This window comes from Vigna unguiculata, chromosome 5 (genome assembly GCF_037176805.1).
Source record: "Vigna unguiculata cultivar grain cowpea cultivar isolate G323 ecotype 2 chromosome 5, ASM3717680v1, whole genome shotgun sequence".
Classification (NCBI taxonomy): domain Eukaryota; kingdom Viridiplantae; phylum Streptophyta; class Magnoliopsida; order Fabales; family Fabaceae; genus Vigna; species Vigna unguiculata.
Genome location: NC_140796.1, coordinates 49,799,921 through 49,826,733, shown reverse-complemented (window position 1 = coordinate 49,826,733; position 26,813 = coordinate 49,799,921). Strand labels below are relative to the sequence as shown.

At 35.2% G+C, this 26,813-nt stretch overlaps 4 protein-coding genes across 5 annotated transcripts; all 4 read left to right on the top strand.

Moving 5' to 3' along the window:
* Positions 1–1,428: 1,428 nt before the first annotated feature.
* Positions 1,429–2,806, top strand: LOC114184259 (NAC domain-containing protein 90-like). Its single transcript, XM_028071549.2, has 3 exons — positions 1,429–1,682; positions 1,774–2,063; positions 2,194–2,806. Exons 1-3 carry the CDS (start codon positions 1,529–1,531, stop codon positions 2,494–2,496), a joined length of 747 nt encoding a protein of 248 aa, XP_027927350.1. The 5' UTR covers positions 1,429–1,528; the 3' UTR covers positions 2,497–2,806.
* An 8,683-nt stretch (positions 2,807–11,489) lies between these two features.
* Positions 11,490–13,269, top strand: LOC114184016 (capsanthin/capsorubin synthase, chromoplastic-like). Its single transcript, XM_028071241.2, has one exon. The coding sequence runs from the start codon at positions 11,602–11,604 to the stop codon at positions 13,096–13,098; it is 1,497 nt and encodes a 498-aa protein (XP_027927042.1). The 5' UTR covers positions 11,490–11,601; the 3' UTR covers positions 13,099–13,269.
* Positions 13,270–14,323: 1,054 nt separating this feature from the next.
* Positions 14,324–18,996, top strand: LOC114183148 (mitochondrial fission protein ELM1-like). The gene is made up of 10 exons (XM_028070054.2): positions 14,324–14,644; positions 14,718–14,929; positions 15,012–15,108; positions 16,657–16,806; positions 16,932–17,058; positions 17,712–17,824; positions 17,913–17,976; positions 18,075–18,168; positions 18,373–18,481; positions 18,599–18,996. The coding sequence occupies exons 1-10, from the start codon at positions 14,456–14,458 to the stop codon at positions 18,698–18,700; spliced, it is 1,257 nt and encodes a 418-aa protein (XP_027925855.1). The 5' UTR covers positions 14,324–14,455; the 3' UTR covers positions 18,701–18,996.
* A 2,707-nt stretch (positions 18,997–21,703) lies between these two features.
* On the top strand, positions 21,704–26,813 carry DCP1 (decapping 1). 2 transcript variants are annotated; one of them, XM_028072877.2, is made up of 8 exons: positions 21,704–22,025; positions 22,113–22,153; positions 22,269–22,318; positions 22,817–22,961; positions 24,112–24,168; positions 24,919–25,045; positions 25,643–26,098; positions 26,258–26,813. In XM_028072877.2, exons 1-8 carry the CDS (start codon positions 21,867–21,869, stop codon positions 26,312–26,314), a joined length of 1,092 nt encoding a protein of 363 aa, XP_027928678.1. In that variant the 5' UTR covers positions 21,704–21,866; the 3' UTR covers positions 26,315–26,813. The 2 variants fall into 2 exon arrangements, with proteins under 2 accessions (XP_027928678.1, XP_085530094.1); XM_085673968.1 differs by having other exon boundaries at positions 21,704–22,153.

Sequence of the window (26,813 nt, the reverse complement as noted above, 5' to 3'; positions counted from 1 at the left end):
TCTCGCCTAGGCGAGATAGAGTCGCTTGGGCGAGAATAACAGGTCTCGCCCACTGGTCATCCTGCAACAGCCATATTTTCATACCCAAACAATAACTCTAACCAGCACATACATCCACACTAACATACGAACTCAGACAAACATAGAACAAGGCAAAATGAACACTAAACATGCCAAAAAGAAGGTTTCTAGCTTCCCTTACCTGAAAGGGTTTAACAGAAGACTCCTAGACCAAACTTGATAAGCACAACAAGTCCGATGCTAGCTCAGGGATGACTTAATAAACTGAAAAAAAAAAGAATGATAGTTGAGGCATGAGCTACTCAGAGTAACAGTATCAGGAGTTTCAAGCACGATGGAGATAATACTTACGTGAGGAGGGAAACACCGGTTCGAACTTGCTTGACCACAGTAACACCAAACCCTAACGGAGCGGGAGACGGTTGCGGCTCTAAGGTTTTTCTGAGAATGAGCAAGCAAAGTGGGTTAGGACAGACTTGGAGTTCGGCTATATCACTTGGACCAACTCTAGGTCCAATTACAATGGACAGCCTTTTACTTTAGGGCAGAAAAGAGAAATAAATTTAATGGGCCTTACACAAATACCTATCTTTTTATACAATTTTTTCTCTTTTTTATATTTTTCTTCCTATTACATTATTTATCTTATAAATCTATACTATTATTATTATTATTTAAGTAATAAAAAATAATTTTTTGATTATGAAATTTTGACATTTTTTTCTTACAATCTTAGTGACATTTTTTAAATAATTTTCTATTTTTTTATTTCTCATTCTCAATATTTCCAAATTACTTAAAAAATGACAAATATATTATAAAAAAAATGGTTAAAATTTAATAGTTAAAATATTCGTAAATAATTATTGTAATGTGTCGGAGGCGACCAACGACCAAAAACAGTTGAGCAAGATATGATTGCTATGCTATACTTGATCTGGATATGTGGCAGAGTGAGTGCAGCTGGAAAGTTATCTGCTGACATCATCTTGCTAAAAAACAAAACACAGTAACGCAAGAAGACAAAGACATTACCACAGACTCCAAAATTTAGACTTGTTCCACCCACAAGATTCCCTGGCCCAGCTCATAACCAAAAAAAAAAAACCATTATTCATCATGGACGAAATGAAGATACACCAAAAAAGTTTAATTGGGTTGGGCTCACACAGCAAAATCAAGAACAAGAACAAGAAGAAGAGATGACTGATTCAAAGTTGATGTTTACAGCACAAAAACATCATAACATAAATATATAAAATATACACATGAAAAGGAAAGAACAGGTTTTGGGGGGCACAAAGACGTTTTCTTGATCCCTGCAACCGCGTGGAAGTTTCCAACCAATCTCTACTCAATAACTTTTTTATTTTCACTCGGTGAACCTTTCTGCCCCACTCATCTATAGCCACGCCATTTATGTTTTTTCTCTCCATATATTATAATTCTTCGTTGCTCCAAAAATATTCAAACGGTAACTTCACAGAGCAAAAAAAAAAAACCAAACATGGCAGATCTCCCACCTGGTTTTCGATTCTACCCGACAGAGGAAGAGCTTGTTGCCTTCTATCTGCACAACCAGCTCGAGGGACAAAGACAAGACACCAGCAGGGTTATTCCAGTCATTGACATCAATGGCGTAGAGCCTTGGAATCTCCCATGTAATTTACCTTCAACGTTTTCAGCTCTTTTGTTTAATTAGTACGTTTCAAACCTAAAATGTCTGTTCTTTTTTTCTTTTTTTTTCATCAGCACTTGCAGGGGAGCGTTGTCGTGGAGACACGGAGCAATGGTTCTTCTTTTCGCCCAGACAAGAGAGAGAGACGAGAGGAGGTAGACCCAACAGAACCACCGCAAGTGGGTACTGGAAAGCCACCGGTTCTCCTTGCCACGTTTACTCTTCCGACAACAAAGTCATTGGGATGAAGAAAACCATGGTGTTTTACGAAGGGAAGGCTCCATCTGGAAGGAAAACCAAATGGAAGATGCATGAGTACAAAGCCATTCAACACTCTCACCAATCCAACACAACCCCTCCCAAGGTATCTTCATCATCATTACTATTATAAAACCTTGTATATTTTAATACATGAACGTGTTAAGGTAGTTATATTGTTGTTGGTTTCATATTTAACACAAAGTACGATGTTCTTATAGTTTTTGTTTTGGCAGTTGAGGCACGAATTCAGCTTGTGTCGTGTTTATGTTATATCGGGAAGCTTTAGATCGTTTGATCGACGACCACTGGAGGTTGCAAGAGCTGAGTTACGAGTTGATGGGGATAGAGGTGCTGCTTCAACCAGTGCTCAAGAGAGAGCACCATTGGTGGATGGATCAAGCTCTTCTGATACTTCTCACTCTGGTGATGCTCATATCCATGAAGCTGAAGCTGGAGCAGGGTCAAGTGGAACACATTGGAATACAAGTAATAGAGTTGAGGAACCACTTTGGGAATGGGAACACTTAATTCAGTAGCATATGTTTAGATTAAGTTGCTAAGGATGAGAAATTAATCATCTAAATTTAGATGCAGTTGGGTTAATTAAACTTCCTTCATCTCAAGGAACGTGTATTATAGGATAGGTGCAGGTTAGACTTGTTTGGAAGATTTTTTTTTTTTTTTTGGTTAAAAATATAGAATTTATCGTAGGGAAGTGTCTAAAAAAAATTTATGTGTAAAATTAATGTTACTATTTGTTATTGATTTGTCCAGGGAATAAGATCCCAACATATATAAAAAAGGGAAAGTGACGGATATGTCCTTTTGTTTTGGTGTCTTTGCTAATAGTTTGTTGTTTGTTTTACACTCTTTAAACTTTCTTACTTGGTAGATCAAATGAAATTAATTGATATGTGGCAACATAGTATTCAATGATGTCTCCATAAATGTTTCTTTCATTCAAATTCCATTACTAAGAAAAAAATACCTTTAGAATTGCATACAGACTAGTTGCCTCCGGACAATATTCGTTGATGAGGAAAAAAGACTATTCATCTACCAATTTTACCCACCAATTTGAGATTGTTTTTAATTTCAATTTTTTTATTTATCAATTCGTAATAAGATATATGTTATGATCTAGATAATATTGAATTGATAGTGTTGCAAGTCTCATAATTGATAAAATTAATTTATAATATATAAAATGAATGCAAACTCACTTTAAAAATTGATTTTTTAAAGTTGAATTAGATTTAAAATTCATTTCTTAATATGGTATCTTAGTCATGAATTAAAGTCTATTCTAACAAAATTTATTGTATATTTTTATTATTTCACCGACTCAATAATACGTCCAGGATGTATATTCCTATATATAAAATGAATATATTAAAAATATCACATCAACTAATAATAAAATTAATTTATATTATATAAAATGAGTGCAAATATTACCTAATAAACTAGTTTTGTAAATAAGTTATCAATATAAATTATATGTAAAAATATATAGAATACTCAATTTGAGAATTAGACATAGATTTTGACGTGTATAACTTTTTTTTTTTCGAATCCATGTCTAAAAATGAGACCCCTTCGATATATGGTTTCATGTTTCTAAGTCTTGATTTGGAAAGCAAGAAAAAGAAACACAGTGATGTCTCTTCATTGGATTCAAATCATTAAAACTTCCAATGACATGTTTGAGCAAGTTCATATTTCAAAGGAATGGAACAATCAACTGACCTAACCTCTTAATATCTTGTATTGAAAATTTGGTCAAATTGCCACTACCTTTCCTACAACTAGGAAAAGGATGGGATAAAAAATTGTATACTAAGCCATAAATTTTGTTTCTTTTTCCAATAGCGTGTTAGTGGATTATGTACATAAATTAATGGCCTTATGATTATTTAAGAAAAATAAAAGTGTAAATGAATTGAGAATTTTGAAAATAAATTTTTTTCTGTCACCAAAAATTGACATTTTTTTATAGAATGAAGCGTGATCTTCTTAATTAAGAAAGAGAAAAAGACTCACACAACCATTATTATTGCAGAAGACAAAAAAAAAAAAAAAACAGGAGAAGAAGAAAAAAAAAACAAAAATTATGCAATAGGGGTGGCAAAACGGGCCTGTCCAGCCCGTTTTGGCCTGGCCCGTATGTGGCCCGTCAAAAATGAGCCGGACCGAGCTGGTCCGTCCAATTTTTTTTTCTTTTTTTTTAACTTTTTAAAAGTTTTTTAATTTGTTTTCAATTTTTTTTAATTTTATTTTTTAAATTTGTTTATATTTACATATAAATTATTATTAAAGTCATATTTAATCAAATAAAATATTTTTTAAACTTTTAATTGATTATATAATATTTTTAATTAGACAAGTTAAAATAATTATTAAATTTACATATTAAATTATTCAATTATAACTAATAATTCAAACTTAATCTGTAGGTGTTAATGATTTAAATTACAATACTATTATATATTTATACATTTAAAATATATAATATAAAAATTAATCTTTTTAATTATTTTTACTTTATTTTATTTTTTAAAAACAACCCAACGGGTTAGAACGAGCTGATCCATACTTTGGCCCATCAAGTTGACAGACTGGACGGGACGGGTCAGAACGGGCTGACGGGTTGAAATATTCAACTCAACCTGTTCTTTTTAACACGGGCTGACGGGTTGGACCCATTTTGCCACCCCTATTATGCATCATTATTAATATTATTTAACGCTCTCACATGTGAGAGATCATTGTTAAGTTCAACTTTTACTTCTCAAAGTATATCCTTCATTCATCTCTCTTATTCCTTCTATCTAAGTCATTATTATTTCATTTGTTTATTTTCATCTCTTAACTTCCTAAGCTCCTCAACTTCTACCATTCTCTTTTGATCATTTCTTTTAATAAGACCTTGAAAGGTTGTAAATTCAGGAATATTATTCTTTAAAAAATCTTGCATATGTTCGTCCGCATAGGATTATCATTGTATCTTCGTTAATTGACACCTGTTGAGAAGTTCACACCTACAGTGATTGAGGATTAACTGACACCTTCCTAAACTGATTAAGAGGCGCACGCGGTTAAGATTAATTTGATAGCAACAACAAAGGCTCAATACTAGGAGTTGGAGAAAAAAATCCTTTTCTTGTTAATAGGACAACTCAAATCTTTGCTTGTTTTAATAGCTTTTGGAGGCTCAATACTCAGGATTTGAAAAAGACATCCTTTTCTTTTTAATAGGATAACTCAAAATCTTTACTTGTTTTGATAGATTTCAGAAGCTCAATCAACAAAGTTGGAGAAGACATCTCTTCCTTTTAAAGTTGGAGAACCCAAATCTTTGCCTGTATTTTGAGTTAGAATTAATTAACATACACATTTTACACTTAATCATGAAAATTAAAAACTTAATAACAATAAAATATACATCATATAATAATTTAATCTAATAAATTACGACTTTCGTCATTTGCATTTGTAAAACATTGATCATACTTATTTTCGATTATATTGACAATGTAATTAATAATAAAACGTTTAAAAGTCTCACATTATCGATTACATTATTTGCACAATCGATTACTCAATTTTTTTTTAATTTAATCTTTATATTTGATATATTTGCGAATTTTACTCTCGATATTTATTAAAATAGAATAATTTTGTACATTTTAATTTGATATTAAATTAAATTAAATATATATATATATATATATATAAATATTGTAAGGCCCATTAATTTTGGCTTACTATTTTCTATCCTAGAGTAAAGGGCTGCCCCTTGTGCTTAGGCCTAGAGTTGGCCCAACTGATAAAACCCGTTTCAGTTGTCCTAACGCTTCACTTTCTTTGCATTCACAAAACATTAAGCCGTTCCTCTCCACCGTACCGCTAGAGTTCTGCTAGGGTTTTGAATCCCACCTCGAACCAGTTCGCCTAGAAGCTCTAGTAGTGATTCTTCTTCCACTTCTTCAAGTCCATCACTCGAGCTGCTGTGCTCCGAGGTTCTGCGTTGAAGTTCGGTTAGCTTTTCCCAGGTACGGGAAGTTAGGGTTCTAGTCTTTTTGGTGTTGTTTTGGCTGTTCTTGAGTTAGTTACTGATTGTATGAATAAATCCTTCGGTTTGGTGTGATTGAATGCTTTGTATGCTTGGTGGTTCGATAGATATGGCTGTTGCAGGGTGAAACAATGGCAAGACCTGTTAATCTCGCCCAAGCGAGCCAGTCTCGCCTAGGCGAGACAAACAGGGATTTGCCCAGGCTAGCTTGCGCGAGAGGTCGCTCAGGTGACCCGCTCAAAAATTTGAGCGAGCAGGTAACTTGCCCAGGCGAGAGGGGTCTCGCCTAAGCGAGATCCCGCGTTGCTCACGCCCCTGATCTTGTGCCCTCGCCTAGGCGAAGGGAGAACTCGCCTGAGCGAGACCCCTCAGCCTGAGCGAGGCGCTGGGCGAGACAGTGCTGTGTTTGAATGTTTGTTGATTCCTGGATGGTCTGTTTTGGTTGAGTATGATTGTATGTGAGTGATATGTATATAATGGAGTATGAAGTATGTTTGGCATGATTCATGAATTGTAGATGATAGGTTGGTATGAGAATCGGCATGTGAATTAAATGAGACGGATAATATTAAAGTGGCATGATAACATGATGAGTTGGACCTTATTTACATGGATAAACTTTGAGATGTTGGAAAGGAGTGGGGCCTGGATCACGAAAGGCGTTGGCTTCAAAGGTTGGTACGAGTGATGTACATCTATGCTTGGTAATTATTATTTGGTTATGTGTATGAGGTCGATATGTGTCAGTGCATAATTCCTTGGGGTCTCTAGGTGAGACTTCCAGGGTTGCGCTTCAGTGGTCGGGACGTAATCCCATGGCCCCTGTTAGTGGGTGTTCATGGTGGTGCCCCATCTGTATAAATAGGTAAGGATTCAAGTTAAGGTTGCATCCTGACACTCTAAGGAGCCAGTTAGTCTCACTTAGAGCGGACTGACTCATGTGGTGAGAGTAGCAGGAGGCCTGAAATTCATTAAGGGCTAACCTTGTGGTGAGGGAAAATTGATTCATCGTAACACTTGCAACACTTTGCTCGGGGGTGAGCAGCTCGGGGGTGAGCAGAGGTATCCACCACAAGTGCGGGCATCCGCTGAATCCAACCAGGTTATACGTATCCGGATGAGTCGAGTCGAGTCGTAGTGTATTGCATGAAGGGTCATGATATGTTTGGTTGTTGTGTGGGTATGAGATGAAGAAAATATAATTGACTGTATGATGATTATGTTTTTGGCTCTAGCTTACCCGTTTTGTTGTATGGTTGTATTGTATGTGGCTGTTTTTCCTTGCGATGATCATCAACTTGGCTGATGGGAGCAGATGGGCGAGGTCCTCGTGGTCAACAAGGGAATGGTGATTCCGCCGCTTAGCCATCCGGGCTTGGAGTTTTCTTTATGTTTTCCTTAGGGCTATGGCCCATGTATCTCTTTATGTATTTCTACTCTACACTCCATGTTTTTTTTTTCGTTTTCAGCTTTCCTTTGGCCTCGTGGTGTGCCTGGGTTTTGTCGGGGTTGTGTTGAGAACTCCAGGACTGCGCGATTATACTATCTTATGTGTGGCGTTTCCTTTAATTGCGTTTATAAATTAAATGGGACGTTACATTTATGGTATCAGAGCGGTCATTCCTTAGGTCTGTGGACTTGGGTTGTCCGCTTAGCTTTCTCTGTGTGTCTCTAAGTGTTTAGTTAAAATTCTTGCCTTTATCGAGCCTAACCAAGTGATTTTCTGTGTGCCAGTGGACTATGGCACCTCGTCATCGAGCTTCTCAATCATCCCAGGGGGACGCACCATATATCGCCAGAGCCATAAAGGCGATGGTGGCAGCTATGGCGCAGCAGAGTGCTGCGATGATGCAGCAGCATGAGGCATCCATGCAGTGACAAGCAGCATCGCTTGAGCAGCAACAGGCAGTGATGCAGCAGATGGAGGCTGCAAGGGTAGCTGCTGAGGATGCTCATCGACAGCACATGGAGGCCCTCCGCCAGTTGGAGGAGAACAGGGCGGTTGCCCCTGTGTTTGGTCCTGAACCACGACCTACAGTCAGGGAGTGGAGCCTGGAGGACTTTCTGAAACACCACCCGACGAAGTTTGACGGGAAGACCAGTCCTGACGCCGCAGACCAATGGCTGAAGGACCTAAAGCGCATCTATGACGCCAAGATGTGCCCTGCGGAGAACAGGTTGGCGTTCTCAGTTTATATGCTCACGGGGGAGGCGGAGCATTGGTGGAGCAGCACCAGATCCATCTTAGAGGAGAGGGATGAGCCAGTATCGTGGGAGACTTTCAGGGAGAGATTCCTATCCGAGTACTTTCCCGACAGCATCCGGTACGCCAAGGAGGTGGAGTTCCTCTAGTTGACCCAGGGAGGGAAGACTATTACAGAGTATGCTGAAAGGTTCAAACACCTCAGTCGTTTCTACACCCTGCCACTCGATGAGGAGTGGCGATGCAGGAAGTTCGAGAACGGGCTCCGCGGTGACATCCGCTTGATGGTGGCTCCTTTGTCCATCAAGGACTTTGCCGCTCTGGTAGAGAAGGCCAGGGTGATGGAGAAGATGAAGCGCGAGGTGGAAGGCCAGCGCCCACAGCAGCCACAGCCACCTCAGAGGATCGGCGGACCATCTAGGTCCAAGCCCAGGCATGAGGAGTGGAGGAGACCGTATGATAGGCCCCACCATCAGTCTCAGGGGTCTAGGGGTCTTCCTCATCAGCAGGGTCGAGTGCAGTGCTATATATGTGGGGGACCTCATCTGAGGAGTGCTTGCCCGCGTATGGAGGGTTACCGTCGGTGCAACAACTGTGGCAAGGAAGGCCACTTTGGGAAGGATTGTCCTACCCTTGCTAGGACAGCAGCACACCATCCAGTTCAGACTCCTCACCAGCACCAGCGGAGAGATAGAGGCAACCGGCCTCAGGCGACAGGCAGGGTATATGCCATGACCGGAGCAGAGGCTGCAGGCTCAGGTAATCTTGTTATAGGTCGATGCATGATAGCGGGTGAATCTTTGTGTGTGTTGTATGATTCTGGAGCGACACACTCCTTTGTGTCAATTGCTTGTGTGGAGCGTCTGGGTTGTGAACTTGCAGTATCTACCCCGGCATCGGGTTTGGTCAGGACGTCGTCCTTATGTGCTAGGCTTCCAATAGAGGTAGAGGGACGCAGGTACAGGATGAACTTAATCTGTCTACCCCTACAGGAGTTGGAGGTGATCTTAGGGATGGATTGGCTCTCTGCCAATCGCATCCTGATAGATTGTCGGGAGAAGAAGCTACTTTTTCTCGATGCGGAGGAGCCTGAGTTGGTGTCGTCTCAGGGTGTTATGAGGGAATTACAGGACGGTGCGCAGTGCTACATGATCTTCACACATATGGAGGTGGAGGGAGGAGAGGCGACGTCGGTGATACCATTCGTCCAGGATTTTGGGGATGTGTTTCCGGAGGAGGTACCAGGGTTGCCTCCCAGTAGGGAGGTGGAGTTCTCTATTGATCTAGTCCCAGGAACAGGCCCGGTCTCGATGGCCCCATATCGCATGGCTCCGGCAGAGTTGGTGGAGCTCAAGAAACAGATAGAAGAGCTAATGGAGAAACAGTTCATTCGACCCAACACTTCACCTTGGGGAGCACCAGTCCTGTTGGTGAAGAAGAAGGACGGAAGTTCACGCCTGTGTGTGGATTACAGGCAACTGAACAAGATGACTGTCAAGAACAAGTATCCGCTTCCGAGGATAGACGATTTGATGGATCAGTTGCATGGGTCATCAGTGTTTTCGAAGATAGATCTGCGATCAAGTTACCACCAGATTTTGGTAAAGGCTGATGATGTACAGAAAACAGCCTTCAGATCTAGGTATGGCCACTACGAGTATGTGGTCATGCCTTTTGGCGTGACCAACGCCCCAACAGTGTTCATGGACTATATGAACAGGATCTTCCGACCCTTTTTAGATAAGTTTGTCGTGGTCTTCATAGACGACATCCTTATCTACTCCAAGATGCAGGAAGAACATGCAGAACACCTGAGGTTGGTGCTTGGCGTTTTGAGAGAGAAACAGTTGTATGCCAAGTTGTCCAAGTGTGAGTTCTGGATGGATGAAGTTCAATTTTTGGGGCATGTGATATCCACCCAGGGGATTGCAGTGGACCCGGCAAAGGTCGATGCAGTGGTAAAGTGGGAAAGTCCTAAGTCAGCCACAGAGATAAGGAGCTTTGTGGGATTAGTGACAATACATGCGCCATCGCGTCTATGTGTTCGTATTTTCTTAATTTTCATAGAAATTTGAGTTAAGTTGAATAAAAAATATATAACTAATTTTAAAATAGTTGTTAAATTTAAAATTTGATTTTTTTTTTGAAAATAACAGTTAAAAACAAAAAAAGTTTTTAAAATAATGATTAAAAATAAATTATTTATAAAATAATTAATTTTAAAAATAATAATTAAGGGTAAAATTGAAATATCGAAATGTAGACATAAAATAGAGTATTTCTTTATATATTTTTATAAATTAAGATCTAATTTAATTTTAAAACTAAATGAAAATAAAATTAAACAAAGGTGACTGAAAATATGAAAAAATAAGTATTCAACGTAAATTATATATAAAAGTTTAAAAGTTCGTATGTGGTTATTATTTGGAAATAAGGAACTTAAACCTTTAATATATATGTATTAATTAAATATAAACTGTTTCATATAAATATTTATTATTATTTATGACTTTATTTATGACATTATAATGTATTTTATTTAAATATTAATGTAATTATCTTATTAATCAGATTTTAAATGTTTTTCTATTATTATTTTATGACGCATTTTATAATTTTATAATTTTATAATAATTATTTATTATTAAAAGTCATTTAATAACAAAAGAATTATACAAATTATTTATTTTTATAATTATTTTTAATAAAAAAAATATAATTTAATAAAATAAAATAAAAATAAAAAATAAACACACATACGCATGTTTTTGACTAATTTCCATTAATTTTTCCATATTTAATATAAAATAATTTTTACTTTTATCTTTTTTGAATTGTGTAATTTAAAAATAAAAAATAGTTTTAAATTATATAATCTAAAAATTTATAATCTTATAATTTAAAATTTCAGATTACAGCATTTGAAAACAAAAATAACTTTTAAATTATGTAATTTAAAAAGTCAAATACTGACATTTTTTTATAAAAGTTGTAGGAAGAAAGTGTCTATGGATGAATATTTGTTCTTCATCAAACGTTACCTTGTTTAATAATGACATAACAAGTATTAAATGAAAAATTAAAATAAAATATCGTAAAACACATCAATTAAATATTTTCTTTACACTAAATGACCTAGTAATTAATATAATTTATTGAATAAATGAGAAATTAATGTTTCCTAGAGGGGGGTGGGGAGCATCCTATTGGTGTGTCAGATTTTGATTCCTGTTTGTCTGCATGCATATCTCAATGGCCAAACACCCTTCACCATAGACAACAACACCTACCCCATCCTTCTTTCTGCACACTCTCCTTCTACTTTTCTCATCACTCAAATCAGAATCACTGCAAGAAAACATGGCAACTCGTTTCATGTTATCTTCTCAATCTTTTCCGCTTAAGCCTCACCAACCCCTCCAAAACACCCCTCCATTCCCTCTCACCAAAATCCATTACACAGCACCAAGAAATTTGATCAGAGGCAAGAGGGTCCACAGCACAAGCAAGTATGGGAACTTCCTTGGTTTGAGGCCGGAGCACCAACCTGAAACCTTAGATTTTGATCTTCCATGGTGCCACCCTTCTGATCGCGCTCATTTTGATGTGATAATCATTGGTGCTGGCCCTGCAGGCATAAGGCTCGCGGAGCAAGTGTCCCTCTACGGAGTTAAGGTTTGTTGTGTTGATCCTGACCCTCTTTCTGTGTGGCCTAATAACTATGGTGTGTGGGTTGATGAGTTTGAGAGTCTCGGTCTGGAGGATTGCTTGGACAAAACATGGCCTATGGCTTGCGTTCATGTCAATGATTCCAAGACCAAGTATTTGGATCGTTCTTATGGGAGGGTTGGTAGGAGGAAGCTGAAAGAGAGGTTGATCGAAGGGTGTGTCTCAAATGGGGTTAGATTTCACAAGGCAAAGGCATGGGAGGTGGAGCACCAAGAGTTTGAGTCTTGTGTTTTGTGTGATGATGGGGTAGAGTTGAAGGGGAGTTTAGTGGTTGATGCCAGTGGATTTGGTAGTCGTTTTATAGAATATGATAAGGTGAGAAACCAAGGTTATCAGATTGCTCATGGTGTTTTGGCTGAAGTTGAAGAACACCCTTTTGATTTGGATAAGATGGTGTTGATGGATTGGAGGGATTCTCATTTAGGGAATGAGCCTTCTTTGAGAGTGAGTAATTCAAAGTTTCCAACTTTCCTCTATGCAATGCCATTTAGCTCCAATTTGGTGTTTCTTGAAGAGACTTCACTAGTTAGCCGTCCAGTGTTGAGTTACATGGAAGTGAAGAAGAGGATGGTTGCAAGGTTAAGGCACTTAGGCATTAGAGTGAAGAGGGTGTTGGAGGATGAAAAGTGTTTGATCCCAATGGGAGGACCTCTCCCAAGGATCCCTCAAAATGTGATGGCTATCGGAGGCACTTCTGGGGTAGTACACCCTTCCACAGGGTACATGGTGGCTAGAACAATGGCTGTGGCACCTGTTGTGGCTTTTGCTATAGCAGAGTGTCTTGGCTCCACCAGAATGATTAGGGGGAAAGCGCTTTATGCTAGAGTTTGGAATAGCATGTGGCCAATTGAGAGCAGAATGGCGAGGGAATTTTACTCTTTTGGAATGGAGACTTTGTTGAAGCTTGACTTGAATGGAAGCAGGAGTTTCTTCAATGCCTTTTTTGACTTGAAACCTTACTACTGGCAAGGGTTTCTCTCTTCTAAGTTGACTTTACAGGAGCTTCTTTGGTTAAGCATGTCACTCTTTGGACATGCCTCAAACCCTTCTAAGCTTGATATTGCCACAAAGTGTCCTCTGCCATTGGCTAAGATGATGGGAAATATTGCTTTGGATTACATAGGATGATCTATGTGGAAGGTTGTGAAATCCATGTGTAAGTTTTTATCTGTCATCATAGCAGAATTTTCAAGCTGAGTTTGCATTGATAAGTGTTTGCACCAGATTTCTGGAGTCTAAATTGAGGCTGCTTAGAAAACTTAATCAGTTCAATTGAATGAAATAAGCATTCACTCCTTATGCACTTTTGTTTTCCAAAGAGAAATGATCCTTTAACATAAATTACATTTCTCTGAGACACGTTGTAACAGTAAAATAGTCGTTTAAAACTGAATAGAACATAAATGAAGATAAATCTGAACTCAATCAAGTCAAAACCTTGTAAAATAAATAAATGAATTAATACATGAAACAATCCAAATAGAACATTAATCATTAGATGGTGGGTGATAGAAACTAGGGAAAACTGAAAAAGATAGTATGTATTATTCAGCAATTTATGCAGTAAAACACTAATGGGCTATAATTCTGCAGCAAAACAATAATTCCAGAATGTATCAGAGAGCTACTACTTCTAACTTACTTACCCGTTAACATTTCTATATATAAACTTAAAAAAGAATTCTAATTAATTATTATTTGAAATTAATTCACAATAAATATTAATGATATTTTCTAAGATAATATATATATATATAAAAAGATGATTCTCTATTTTATGTTCACATTTTAAATTTTATCCTTTAAAATATAATTATTTATTAAATTTTAAAAATTGACCGTTATTTTTACAATTTTTTTATAAAACTGTCTATCTCTATTTTTTTATTTATTAATCATTATTTTTTCATCTTTTATGATATATTTCACTTTATTTTTAATAAATATAATTTTATTTTATACATTTAAAAAATGTGTATTGTGACTGTATTTACCTTAGTATATTACTAGCGTAGACACATGCGTGATAGCATTTGTGTGTACGCATTTTTTAAATTATATTAATAATTGATGATATTGTTATGTTATTAAGTTAATAAACAAAATAAAAATATATTTATAAAAATTAAAGTGAAATGCATGAAAAAAATATAAAAAAGTTAATTGTTGATGAGTAGTAGGAGAAGAAAGAAAAAGAAGATAAATAAATAATTTTATAAAAACTTATAAAAGTAATTATTAATTTTTAAAAATTTAATAAATAATTAAATTATAAATAATAAAATTGAAATTATGAAAAATGTGGACACAGAATCAGATTTCTTTTATATAACTGGGTGAAAGTGAGAAGAGAAAAGTGAAAACTGAGGAGTGACCAGAGATTTATTTGCAGGAAAATTGAACTTCCTTATTCCTTTTTTCATCTCGCGATGTATCATTGATTCATTCAACTCAATTCTTTCCTTCCAACTTCCAAGCCATCAGAATGAAGCCAATCCGGCTTCCGGAGCCGCCCAGTCCCACGGCGGCGCGTGGCACTCCGGACATCTTCGAATCCGGCGTCCATACTATTGTCCGCCGCGCCGTCGTCATCAGCAACGGCTTCCCCTCCTCCGAGAATAACAGCATCGGTTTGCTCCGCGCTCTCGGATTCTCCCGAAACCATCTCCTATACGTACTGTATTTATTTTCCGTTGCAATCTTCCAACTAACTTTTCTCTCTCCACTGATTCATCTTTTTATTGCAGCGCGTTACGAGGCCGAAAGGTGGAATCGACGATTGGCTCCAATGGCTTCCCCTCTCTCTCCATCAAAAATTCCATTATCTATTTTCCTTGTTCCGTGCCTTCTCCTCCAAATCTCAGTACCTTCCTATCACTTCGCACCCTAACGGGTTGTCTTCTATTCTCGAAGCTGATGCGAAACATATAGTCAATTTGGTTCGCGAAACTTACGAAAAGTGAATTTCTATTCCACTTCTTTTAACTGTAATTTGATGTATTGGAAATAATACTGTGATTGATATTTTTTTAATTCTACAGGGAGGGGCCGTTATTGGTGGTTGCATCTGGACGAGACACGATTTCTGTTGCGAGTTCCATAAAACGTTTAGCTCCTGACCTTGTTTTTGTTGTTCAGGTCTGCTCTCGTGTTTAATGATCTGAATGATTTTGTTTTTTGATGTGTTGTGTTATCAAGAATAACAAGATTGAAAAAAAAAACATTTTTATTAAAAGGGGAAGGATTTATGCAGAGAGTCTATCACATTTACAATGTACTATCTAAGTCCACAGCTGTATCTGTATACACAATCTAAGTTAAGGGAATAACAGAAAAAACCGTTTAGATAACAATGTCTAATAAATGCATGAACTACATGGTCTGTACATCACTACTAGATGGTTTCTAGAAGATGGCCTTCTACTCTTTTCTATCATATGGTCTAACCGTTTGACTAAGCTCTCCAACATATTGTCGATTGAATGTCATTTAGAGCCAACTATCATAATTCTCCACCTTGACTTCAAATCATGGAAGAACTCTCAGCATCATCTTTCTTTGCCTTCAAATGAAAATTAATCAAATTAATCTGGTCCAAGTACGGTTGAACCTCAATGTTGGCAAGGACTTCATAAACACATGCGGATTCACCTCCAAGGCTATCTTCTCGATTAAGACCTTCCCAAAATCAATAACATCTCTCACGAAGTGTAGTCTAAGGTATATGTATTTCGTCCTCTTGTGATGGATCTAATGATCATATGGTACTTTGACTATCACAATGAATAGTCACATAGTCCTACACAACTCCCCACTCTCAAATCATCCCCTTCAACCACTATGTCTCCTTCACCCCTTTTGTGGGTGCAATATACTATGTCTGAGTAGTAGCTAAAAGCCACCATTGATTGCAAACTGGATTTCTAGCATACCACAGTTCCAAATAATGTAAAAACATACCAAAAAAGTGATTTACTAGTATCAACATTCCTTGAATAATCAAGGTCTACAAACCCCTTTATGGCATCTTCGCTATGCGTAGATTGTTTATACACTATACCAAACAATATTGTTTCATTCAAACATCTCAAGATCCACTTCAAAACCTCCCAGTGAGCATGACGATGATCTGCCATGAACCTACTAACCACAATAATAGAATCAGATCTGGTCTACTACAAACCATCCCATACATTATGCTCCTTACTCTATGAACATATGGAGTAGTCTTTATCTTCCTCCTTTCTTTCTCAATTAGGAGCTTGGGTAACCAAGAGCCTTCCACATTACATATCTCAAAGGTGTTTCCACATGTTTAAAATCATGCATCCTAAACCTCTCAACCATCTTCTGCAAGTATCCTTCCGAGACAGACACAACTATTTTTTTCTTTATTTTCTTTGCATGTTACTATTTGTTTTATAGTGTCTTTCCAATCTTTTTGGGCAAATACTTTTTTAGATACTAAGCTGAGCCAGATGTTTTTTATTCTTTTTAATCCAATGAAAATAAGTAATATGTTCTTCTTCCTAAGAACATTCGATTATCCATATACTAATCAGTCTCAATTTTCATTGTAAGCGGTGTAGTGATTCGTTGCACTTCTACGTTTCTGGTGGTGCTTATTGCTTCGATTAAGTATTGTTTGATTTGTAACTTTGATTATTTCTTTTTCCTTCTGGACAGATACAACACCCAAGGTCTCATTTGAATAGGTTTGACATGGTGATTACACCTCATCATGATTATTATCCTCTGACTCCAGAAGGACAGAACCAGGTTCCTAGGTTTCTTAGAAGCTGGATAACTCCATGCGAGCCCCCTGATAGTCATGTGGTATGTGTAATGTGCGGCATATGTTGTGTGCTATTAGATTTTACTACGCTAGAGAAAATGCGAATTTACTCTGATGTTAGCTACTGTACATTGCTGAGGATTGTACATGTTATAATTTACATTAGGTTCTGACATTGGGAGCCTTACATCGAATAGATTTTGCTTCACTTCGCAGTGCTGCCATTACATGGCAAGATGTGTTTGCTCATGTTCCAAAGCCATTGCTCGTGGTCAACATTGGAGGACCGACAAGTAATTCCCTATTATACTTGTCCTAGTCATGCGTGATTATTCCTTGCAGTTTTCCTATGGTTAAATTCCAATATGCTCTTGTTTGGTCTAAAAGTGTTTATGTCATTGTTTGTGAAATGCTGGGTTGCGTTATAATTGTAATGTTAGTGAAAAAAGGACTACAAGTATACCTCGAGGAAAAATGGAAAATTTTTAGAATCCAATTACAAGGTGTGGGACTTAAATCTCCCATTAGAAATATGGGATTCTATGAAGTGTTTATAACACAAGGCCTTGGGCTCTCCAACTAACTACGTCTAGTTTTTGTTGTGTTTCATCCAAAGTTCTTATAAAAAATCCTAGGAAATAAGGGGAATCTGCAGAGGGAAGACAGAGTACATCACTAAAAACCATATGGGGACTTTGAAGACAGTGGATCACATTGAAATACATTTTACTGTACTGTAATAATTGTTTAAAAATGACTGGACTTTATGTAGAGTACCGGCTCTGTGTCAGAATTTCTGTACTCGTTATTTTCTTTTAACAATAAACTTTCTCATGAATTTAAAAATTAGAAATGTTAGTGATCATGCGTTGGGGAAGCTGAATAAAAGTTTCAAGTTGTTTAGAATTTCAATGGGTTACATGCCTAATTTCGGCTATATATACAGAAAATTGTCCATATGGTGTCGATCTTGCAAAGCAGTTAGCAACGTCTTTACTCAGTGTTCTTGGTAGTTGTGGGAGTGTAAGAATATCCTTTTCAGAGAGAACTCCACAAAAGGTATACCATGAAGTTTCTTATGCAGATATCGTTGAGCAATGTTTTCATCTCTGACACTTTTTGTTTCTTTTTTTGGTCTTTTAAACAGGTATCCAATATTATAGTGAAAGAACTTGGAAATAATCCAAAAGTTTATGTTTGGGATGGACAAGGTAAATATGTATTCAGGTTTAGATTGCTAAATCAGATTCTTTTAAAAAAATTTAAGAGATAAAATGTGGTTAATCCCTGACACTAACACAAATTTCAGAACCAAACCCGCATATGGGGCATCTGGCTTGGGCGGATGCATTTGTTGTCACTGCAGATTCAATTAGCATGATAAGTGAAGCTTGCAGTACTGGGTATGTCTGTCAAAAGTATCTCCATGATAGATTTTCTCCACTTTGACTCTAAATGAGTTTACTGAAAATTTATTTTTTAGAGTTCACTAGTATCTATTTGTAGTTTATCCCAGAAGACTTTGTAGTTGTTATTGTTCCAGATTGATACATGTATTTTCATCTCTGCTATTTGTTTTTAATAAATAAGTTTTGTTTCTCCCACAGGAAGCCTGTGTATATCATGGGAGCTGAGCGTTGCAAATGGAAATTCACAGAATTCCATAAATCATTGAGAGAACGAGGAGTTGTTAGGCCTTTTACAGGGTCCGAGGATGTAAGTTGGAGTTCTACTTATTCATGAAGCGCATAGATTAAAATGTTGTCTTGTAATTTTACATATTGTATTGTCAAGTATCCATGTTTTAATCAGTATATATTCTCTTAAATTCAGATATCAGAAAATTGGAGTTATCCACCTCTTGAAGACACTGCAGATGCAGCTAAACGGGTTCATGAAGCACTTGCTGCCCGAGGATGGAAACTGAAGATATAGAACACAATTCTTAGTTCACAAAGTACTCGATTTTTTATTTTATTTTTGTAAAGGCGGTACCATTTGTTGTTTGGAAGATAATTTCCAAAATATATGGTTCTCTGATAGCACAAATAGAAAATACCAATTTTGGTGTTCGTCATTCTTTCCACCACAGCAATTTTTAAGGGTGTAATGTAATATTGAGGTCGTACGATAGCAGCTTGTAAACTGGGAGAAAACTTTGACATTTTTATGGCGATTGACTCATTTTAATAAATGCGGTGAATAAAAATTTTTTTTGTGCTGTTAACAAATTGCACCTTTTATTCTTCCACTTTTATCTGATCCTTTTAGTTTCGAGACGTGGGTTTACTGATAACATACGGTACAATTTAATGAACTGACATTACCAATAGCTGGGATTTTTCTTTTGAATAAATGTAATGCTAAAACTTATGTAGTCTTTCACACGCAAATGTTATAAATTTATGATAATTTTAAGAATGAACTATCTTACCAATAGCTGGAACTAACGATTGAATAGTTTCCACAAAAGCTACCCCATCTGGTGGTGCTTCATAGAAGCTTCTCTTATATATAATATATTATTGTAAAGTTGCAATAGTTTGAGGTGTAAACTGATGTGTGAATGTGCGTGTTACATTAAAGTGAAAAACCATGTTCCAGTTTATCTTTCCAACACATTCTACATTGCGAATCTGAGAACAAGCTTAAAAACCCTCCTTCTCAACTTAAGTTTTAATTTTTAATTTTCATATTATTTAAAAATCAAGCTTAAAAATAATTTAAATACATATTTATAATATTATGTGATGTAAAAATCTTAAGATGAAACCATTGATTTTAAGTTAATAATACTAAATTATTTTAAGTTATGATAGTTACAATTTAATAAATAATCAGTTTAATGAATATTCAATAATCATTAGAATTTAATGTTATCAATAATTATAATTTAACTTGTCATTTTTTTTGTTCATTGAATAGTTACATGCGGGGTTCATTATAATCTTAATAACTGAAATTTAGAAAACATATGAATAATTAATATATTTATAAGGATAATTATAAATTGTATACACGAAGTAAGAACGTCTTTATTTATTATTTACTCTTGATTTTCTCAAAATTTTACCCTTCAACATTTTTTAAAAAATTTACCTAATTTTTAAAACTGCATTACTACCAAATTCTGTTGAGTTAATAATAATTTGAATTTAATGCTTTCAATAATTATCAACCTACATAATATCAAAACACCCCCACAATTAGAAAATAATAATAATAATAACAACTAAAAATTGGTTGTCATTTTTAATTTTTTAAGATATTATTGAACCTTATAATTAAAAATCAATGATATTTTTTCTTATATTTATTCTTTTAAGATCATAATAAATTTAACTTGTCATTTTTTTTCTTGCATTAAATAATTACATGTCGAGTTCATTACATTCCTAAGAACTAAAACTTAGCTAACGTACCCATAATTAATATATTTATAGAGATAATTATAAATTTTAATATTTTTACTATACACGCATACATAATATAATAATAACAATAGTAATAATAATAACAGTAATAATAATAATAGTAATAATAATAATAAAAAAAGTAACTTCATTGAAAATTACATAATTTAAAGAAGAATAAATTTTAATAAGAGATTATTCCATTGTTAATAAAAAAAAAAATCACTTTATCACACAAAACTTATTAACAATCAATGATATTTTATCTTGTATTTATTCTTTTAAGATCATCATAAATTTAACTTGTCATTTTTTTCTTATATTAAATAATTACATGATGAGTTTATTATGTTCTTAAGAACTAAAGTTAAAAAAATATATATGTATAATTGATATATTTATACGGGTGATTATAAATTTTAATATTTTACAATATATATATATATATATATATATATATATATATATTATAATAATAATAATAATAATAATAATAATAATAATAAAGTAACTTTGCTGAAAGTTACATATTTTAAAGAATAATACATTTTAATAATATCAATTTCTTGAATGGATTTTTTTTCGTCTATTAAATTGACATACGGTGTTAAATTAACAATGTGAAAATAGGTTAAAATTGAAATTGATTAATATTAGAGCAATTTCAAATTTCAGTTTTCTTTAGAAATATACCCTATGATTTGAAATTGAATTAAAACCTAAAATTGACAATTCTTTTACTCAAGTTAACTAAATTTAACACTTAATAAGAATAACTAAATATAGGAAACGAAATACTTAATAAGAGCCATCGTGTGACTTAATAATAAGGATTATGATAACTCAACCCCTGAAAACACTTTCATTCATGTGAATAATTAAATTCATAGAAGGTTTAGAAGAATTAATCATATAAGCTATGTTTTAGTTTATTTAATGTAAATTTCTTGGTATGACGTGAAAATTTATTTTTTTAGTTTATGTCGATAAATTTTTTTGTCTGAGATCTGAAATAAATCCCAAGGTAATAAAGAATCATTAAATAAACATTTAATTTAGTGTTAAATAAAAATATGAATACTTAATAAAGTATCATTAAACTATAATATCAATTTAAAAAGAAAACAAGTATAGTTTAAGAAAAGAAACTAGAAGATTGATATTCTGAAAAATTAATTTCTCTCATAAATAGAAAAAATATTAATTTTATTATAAAAAGTCATAATTAATAAGCGTTTTAAGAACACTCACAGAGGATTCCTTCGCGTCATATATTTTATCACATATTTTTATTTATTTTGAAAAGTGAAGTTTTGATATTTTTATTTTTATCACATCCTTTACTATTATAGTATAATAAATATATATATATATATATATATATATATATATATATAATATAAATAAGTTCAAAATTATTTATTTCACGTAAATTTCCATTATATCAGAAGATGATTTTTTTTTTCTCTTCTGAAATTTATATAAGAAACTAAAATTCATGCGTATGGATTAGTTAGAAGGTTTATTTTGTCATTTAGCAAGGATTTTCTTTGGGAAGAAGCTGAGTCTGATCGACTCAACCTCAACCTTCTTCTCCTGCGTTTTGTTGTGCTCTCTCTCACGGTTTCAGAGACGCAGAGACTCTAACCCCAAATTTCTAGGGTTTGGTACAGACACAACAACCGAAAATGTCTCAGAATGGGAAGCTGATGCCGAATCTAGACCAGCACAGCACCAAGCTTCTCAATCTCACTGTTCTCCAACGAATCGACCCCTTCGTCGAAGAAATTCTCATCACCGCAGCACATGTCACCTTCTACGAGTTCAACATCGACCTCAGCCAATGGGTTCGTTCGCTCGCTCTATCTCTTTTCCCTTCATTTTTTTTTTTTTTACTTTTTCATTCCATTCTCATCGCTCTGATTGCTTTGCAGAGTCGCAAGGACGTCGAAGGATCTCTCTTCGTTGTCAAGAGGTTCGTTTACTTTTCCTCCTTTGAATATTATTGATATCTCGCGATTCATCGCTTCGACGATCCTGGTGTTTCGATTCGAGGTTTATCTCGTGTTAATGGCTTTGTTTAATTTCAGGAACACACAACCTCGATTTCAGTTTATTGTGATGAACCGTCGCAATACTGGTTAGTGACCCAATCTGCCTTTTTTGTTGTCATTTTGTTTAAAAAAACTGGAAAGTAAAAGGTGTTTTTTGAAGCTGGCGTATTGTGCAATTGATCTTCGTTCATAATATGAATCTGTGGCAATTGATTGTACGGTTTTTGGGTTTGGTTTTGAAAATTTATATATTAAGTGCTAGTTATTTTATTCCTCTTTATTTCATGAAGGCAATATAGTAACATGGTTCCAGTATGTGGGTGTGGTTTTAACCTTAAAATTATAATTGGGGCTGGGGTATTGGTTATCGATAGACATTGCGTACATCATCTTCCACTCAATCTTGTGACTATTACGAATTAGTAATTGTGTAAACTGTAAATGTCTTCTGACCTGTTTTTAAGGATGGGAAAATGTGGTATAGATACTGTGCTGACTGTTGATACTAGACTTTGTGTTAGAGAACTGCCTAATGTCATTGCATGTAACTTGCACTTCGCTCTTTTCCATGATGGCATAAGCAGAAAATTTAGTGGAGAATCTCTTGGGGGATTTCGAGTATGAAGTTCAGGTGCCATATCTACTCTATAGAAACGCTGCTCAAGAAGTGAATGGTATCTGGTTCTATAATTCCCGTGAATGTGAAGAGGTTGCTAATCTTTTTAGCAGGTATTGCTCTTAGTATGTATTTAATTATGAAATCGCTATTTCTCCTGTGATTTTTTTCATGTTAAATTGTCAAATTTTGTCATTTTTAGTGATTCTGATCAATCAAGGGAGTGTTTTGCATGTTTGGATTACTTCATTTTGTGATAAAAATGCATAATCTTTATGAGAGTTTTTGAAAGAGGAAAAGAGAATTTTTTTCCCCAATAGATTGAGCAAATTCCTCGTACATGTGTATTGCTTCTAAACTTGATGGAATGTAAAGTTTTGGTTGATTTGGGAGAACACTTGGTAAAGGGGAGAAAAAAAGAACATACTGGGCTGAAACTTATGACACTGATGTATCTGTCTAAACTACACAATGGAATCCATTTTATATAAAACTTATTCCAATTTAATGCAAATAATTGTAGGAGATTTTAATCATATATGCATGATATGGTATGCCAAAATCCTAGTTAATTGAGGGATGTAATCATAAAATTTAAAAGAATAAAAAAGCCTAAGAGATCATCTAGAATACTCTAAAATATTCTAAGGTAGGTAATATCATGACATATTTCTCATATTTGTCGTGGTACCTATTAGGTATGGAATTGGTCAACTCTCCCCATGCCAGTTCAGTTCCTAATGGATGATTAATTCAACGCAGGGGTTCCTAACCAAAATGTGATGTTTAGTATGACAGTCAAAGTTCAATTTTTCTTGCATCCGTTGAATCCTTGAAAGAATCCTGAAACTAGTAATGATATTGCAGATAACATATAAGCTAAGTGCAACAATTAGCTTTAGTTCTTCTTTTGCGTTGCTTGTCATTTCTTTTGCACATTACCATGAATTTTAGTTGTACTTGACTTTATATAGCTTTTTGACATGTTCCTATGTACTTAGACTTTTGAAATATGATGTCACTTGCTAAAAGTAGTAAAACTTTGATTAAACAATAGTACTACTCTATTATGTAGATGATTTTCATCATAAAAACTGCAAGAAAATTTTCGAAATGTTGAACATATACAAAGAACTGGAAAACAAAGATTTAACTAGCAGCCCCATCCAGTGGTTTTAGTTGTTGATGTTTAGCATATAGATTGGTTGGAATTGGTAAAAGTCATGTCTCCATTTGATTCATATGTATTTGCATAATTTTCAGGATACTTAATGCATATGCCAAGGTTCCACCAAAGTCAAAGGTTTCTTCTACAAAGAGGTAATAATGTGCTCCCAACTGGTTAAATGACTCTGCCAGCATCTGCCTGGTCCCCCATGATATTTTTTTTTTTTAATTCTAGTTCATTTATCTTTTTTTTTTTTTAATTCTAGTTCATTTATCTTTTTTTTTTTTTTTGAAAATTTAATCATATCCACGTTCCTTTCAAATTCCATGGATGGAACTGATCTAGATGGATATGTTTTACCTCTCGAGCATTTTGTTGCATGTCAGTTATTTGGAGAGAAACCATGGAAGACGAAGCCCATGAGATAGTGACAAGAAAGAGCATGCGACATAAATTCACTTAGTACGACATAATAATGAATGGATTATGATGAGCATACATGTTGATAAATAATGAATGCAACTTACACCTAGTCACATTATCACATTGCTATTGCACAGGATTATGGTTTTGCCTATACTCTGGTGCCCTACCCATGCCTGTTTCAAGGGCATTTGCATTGATCCTGCCTTTGATGTAGACATACTGGGCAGCATTGTTGCTTCCTCAGTTTCGTTGGTTTCTATTTTTATGCTTTGGAGAAAATTTTTAACTTCATTGTACTGTAGTCATTTTCTCTCTAGAAAGAGGGATTCTTTTTTCTTTTGCGTGAACAATAGGTGATTACTATCTTGTTGACAGATTTAGCTTGCACTCCGTAGACATTACTCATTAGCCATATATTTTTGCACGCAGTATACTTTGAATCTGAGTAAATGAGGTTATGCTTTTACTTGTTGCAGTGAGTTTGAGGAGCTAGAAGCAGTACCAACTATGGCAGTTATGGATGGTCCTCTTGAGCCACCATCATCAACTACTTCCAATGTGGTTGATGTTCCTGATGATCCGTCCTTTGTAAATTTCTTCAGTGTATGGGCCACTGTTAGCAATGTTATTTGTTTCTAATATATGTTATTCTGATCTCTCAATCCATTCATTTATTTTTAAACTTTCTTGACAAATAAATGTCACAACATTCGCTCAGTGGAGGTGGATAATTGCATGTGTGCTTAGCATGATTTTGTCCTTTGGTTACTGGTACCTGTGTGCTTCTTTTTTAATCATTTATTGATGTATAGCAGTTTCAGCTATATCCCAATAGTCTTTTCCTGCTAATTTATGTTGGAGAACAAAGGGATTCCATTGACATAAAACTATACAACTTTGGCTTATTCCATCTATAGTTTTGAATTCTTCTTTCACTACATGGTTCAATTTTAGTATGTCTAGTGTTACAAGATATCCAGTTTTACATTTATCTTTTGAAAAGCTGCTCAATTGACAAAAGAGTAGCCCCTGCAAACTAACTGTGAAATCCTGAGCGATTCTCAACTTTTCAGCGTTTTCTTTGCTACACTATTATAGACAATTAGATCGTCAATTAGCTTTCAAATTTTCAGCCTATTCCTTGCTGAACTGTAACTTTGCAAAGAGAGAATGGTTTGTCCTGACACATTATTATTGCAGGCAGCCATGGCTATTGGGAATACTTCAAATGTTCCAATTACTGGCCAGCCTTATCAGTCCTCTGCTACAATTTCTTCATCTTCAGTGCAAACTCATGCTGCTACACCTACTGTGCCAACCTTACAGATACCCCCGCTTTCAGCATCTACTCCTCCAATACCCCATCATGATGTTTCTGAATCCATCAGCAGTAATCGAACCACAAAACTTGTGAAGCCTTCTTTTTTCGCCCCTCCCCCTTCTTCAGCAATGATGATACCCCCAGCGTCTTCATCCACACCTACTGCCCCTCCACTTCATCCTGCTGTTAATGTACAACGTCCATACGGTGCTCCACTGCTACAGCCATTTCCACCACCAAATCCACCACCATCACTTGCTCCTGCTCCCTCTCCAAACTACAGTCCTGTTATTTCTAGAGAAAAGGTTCGAGATGCTCTTCTGGTGCTTGTTCAGGTTAGTCTACTTGCTTGGTGCTTGTGTAATTAATATTCTGTGCTAGTGATCTTAAATGGCTGTCTGTGGTGGATAATTTTGTATGATCCAGTCATTTTATCTCCTACCAAGGTAAATTATTATTATACTAATAATTTGTTGTTTTTGGCTGTGTGGTAGGACAATCAATTCATTGATATGGTCTATAGAGCGCTGCTGAATGCTCATCAATCATGACTTTCAAGAGGTTTTAAATTAGCATCTCACTGGATGAATTGTTTTTTTTTTGGGCTGAATTACATTTGCTATAATTTTTAGGCCAGGCTATATTATGTCCTGAACTTTGAAATGTTTCAGTCATTTTCAATTTGTAAAATTGGTTGTGCTTTGTGGTTACCATTTTGGTCTAGCTAGTTTCCTATATGTCACAGTTTTTTAGAGAAGGCGTTGCAATTTAACTGGCATATCAATTGTAGTGGCGTGACGTGACAGGAAATGGTGGGGTCCAGATGTTAGCGATTCGGAACCGATTTCACAAATTATGTTGATAGATTGAAACAAATCACCAAATTGTGTAGGGGGTGCATAGGTTGTTATTGAGCCTTGTTTATTGTGTATTTTATAAATTGTTATATCGAGAAAACTTTGTATAGCAAGCACCATTGGTCAGTGTTTCAAAGAAAATGGACTGCTGCATAATGCAAGTATATATAATCAGCCCAATTTTTTTGATGGA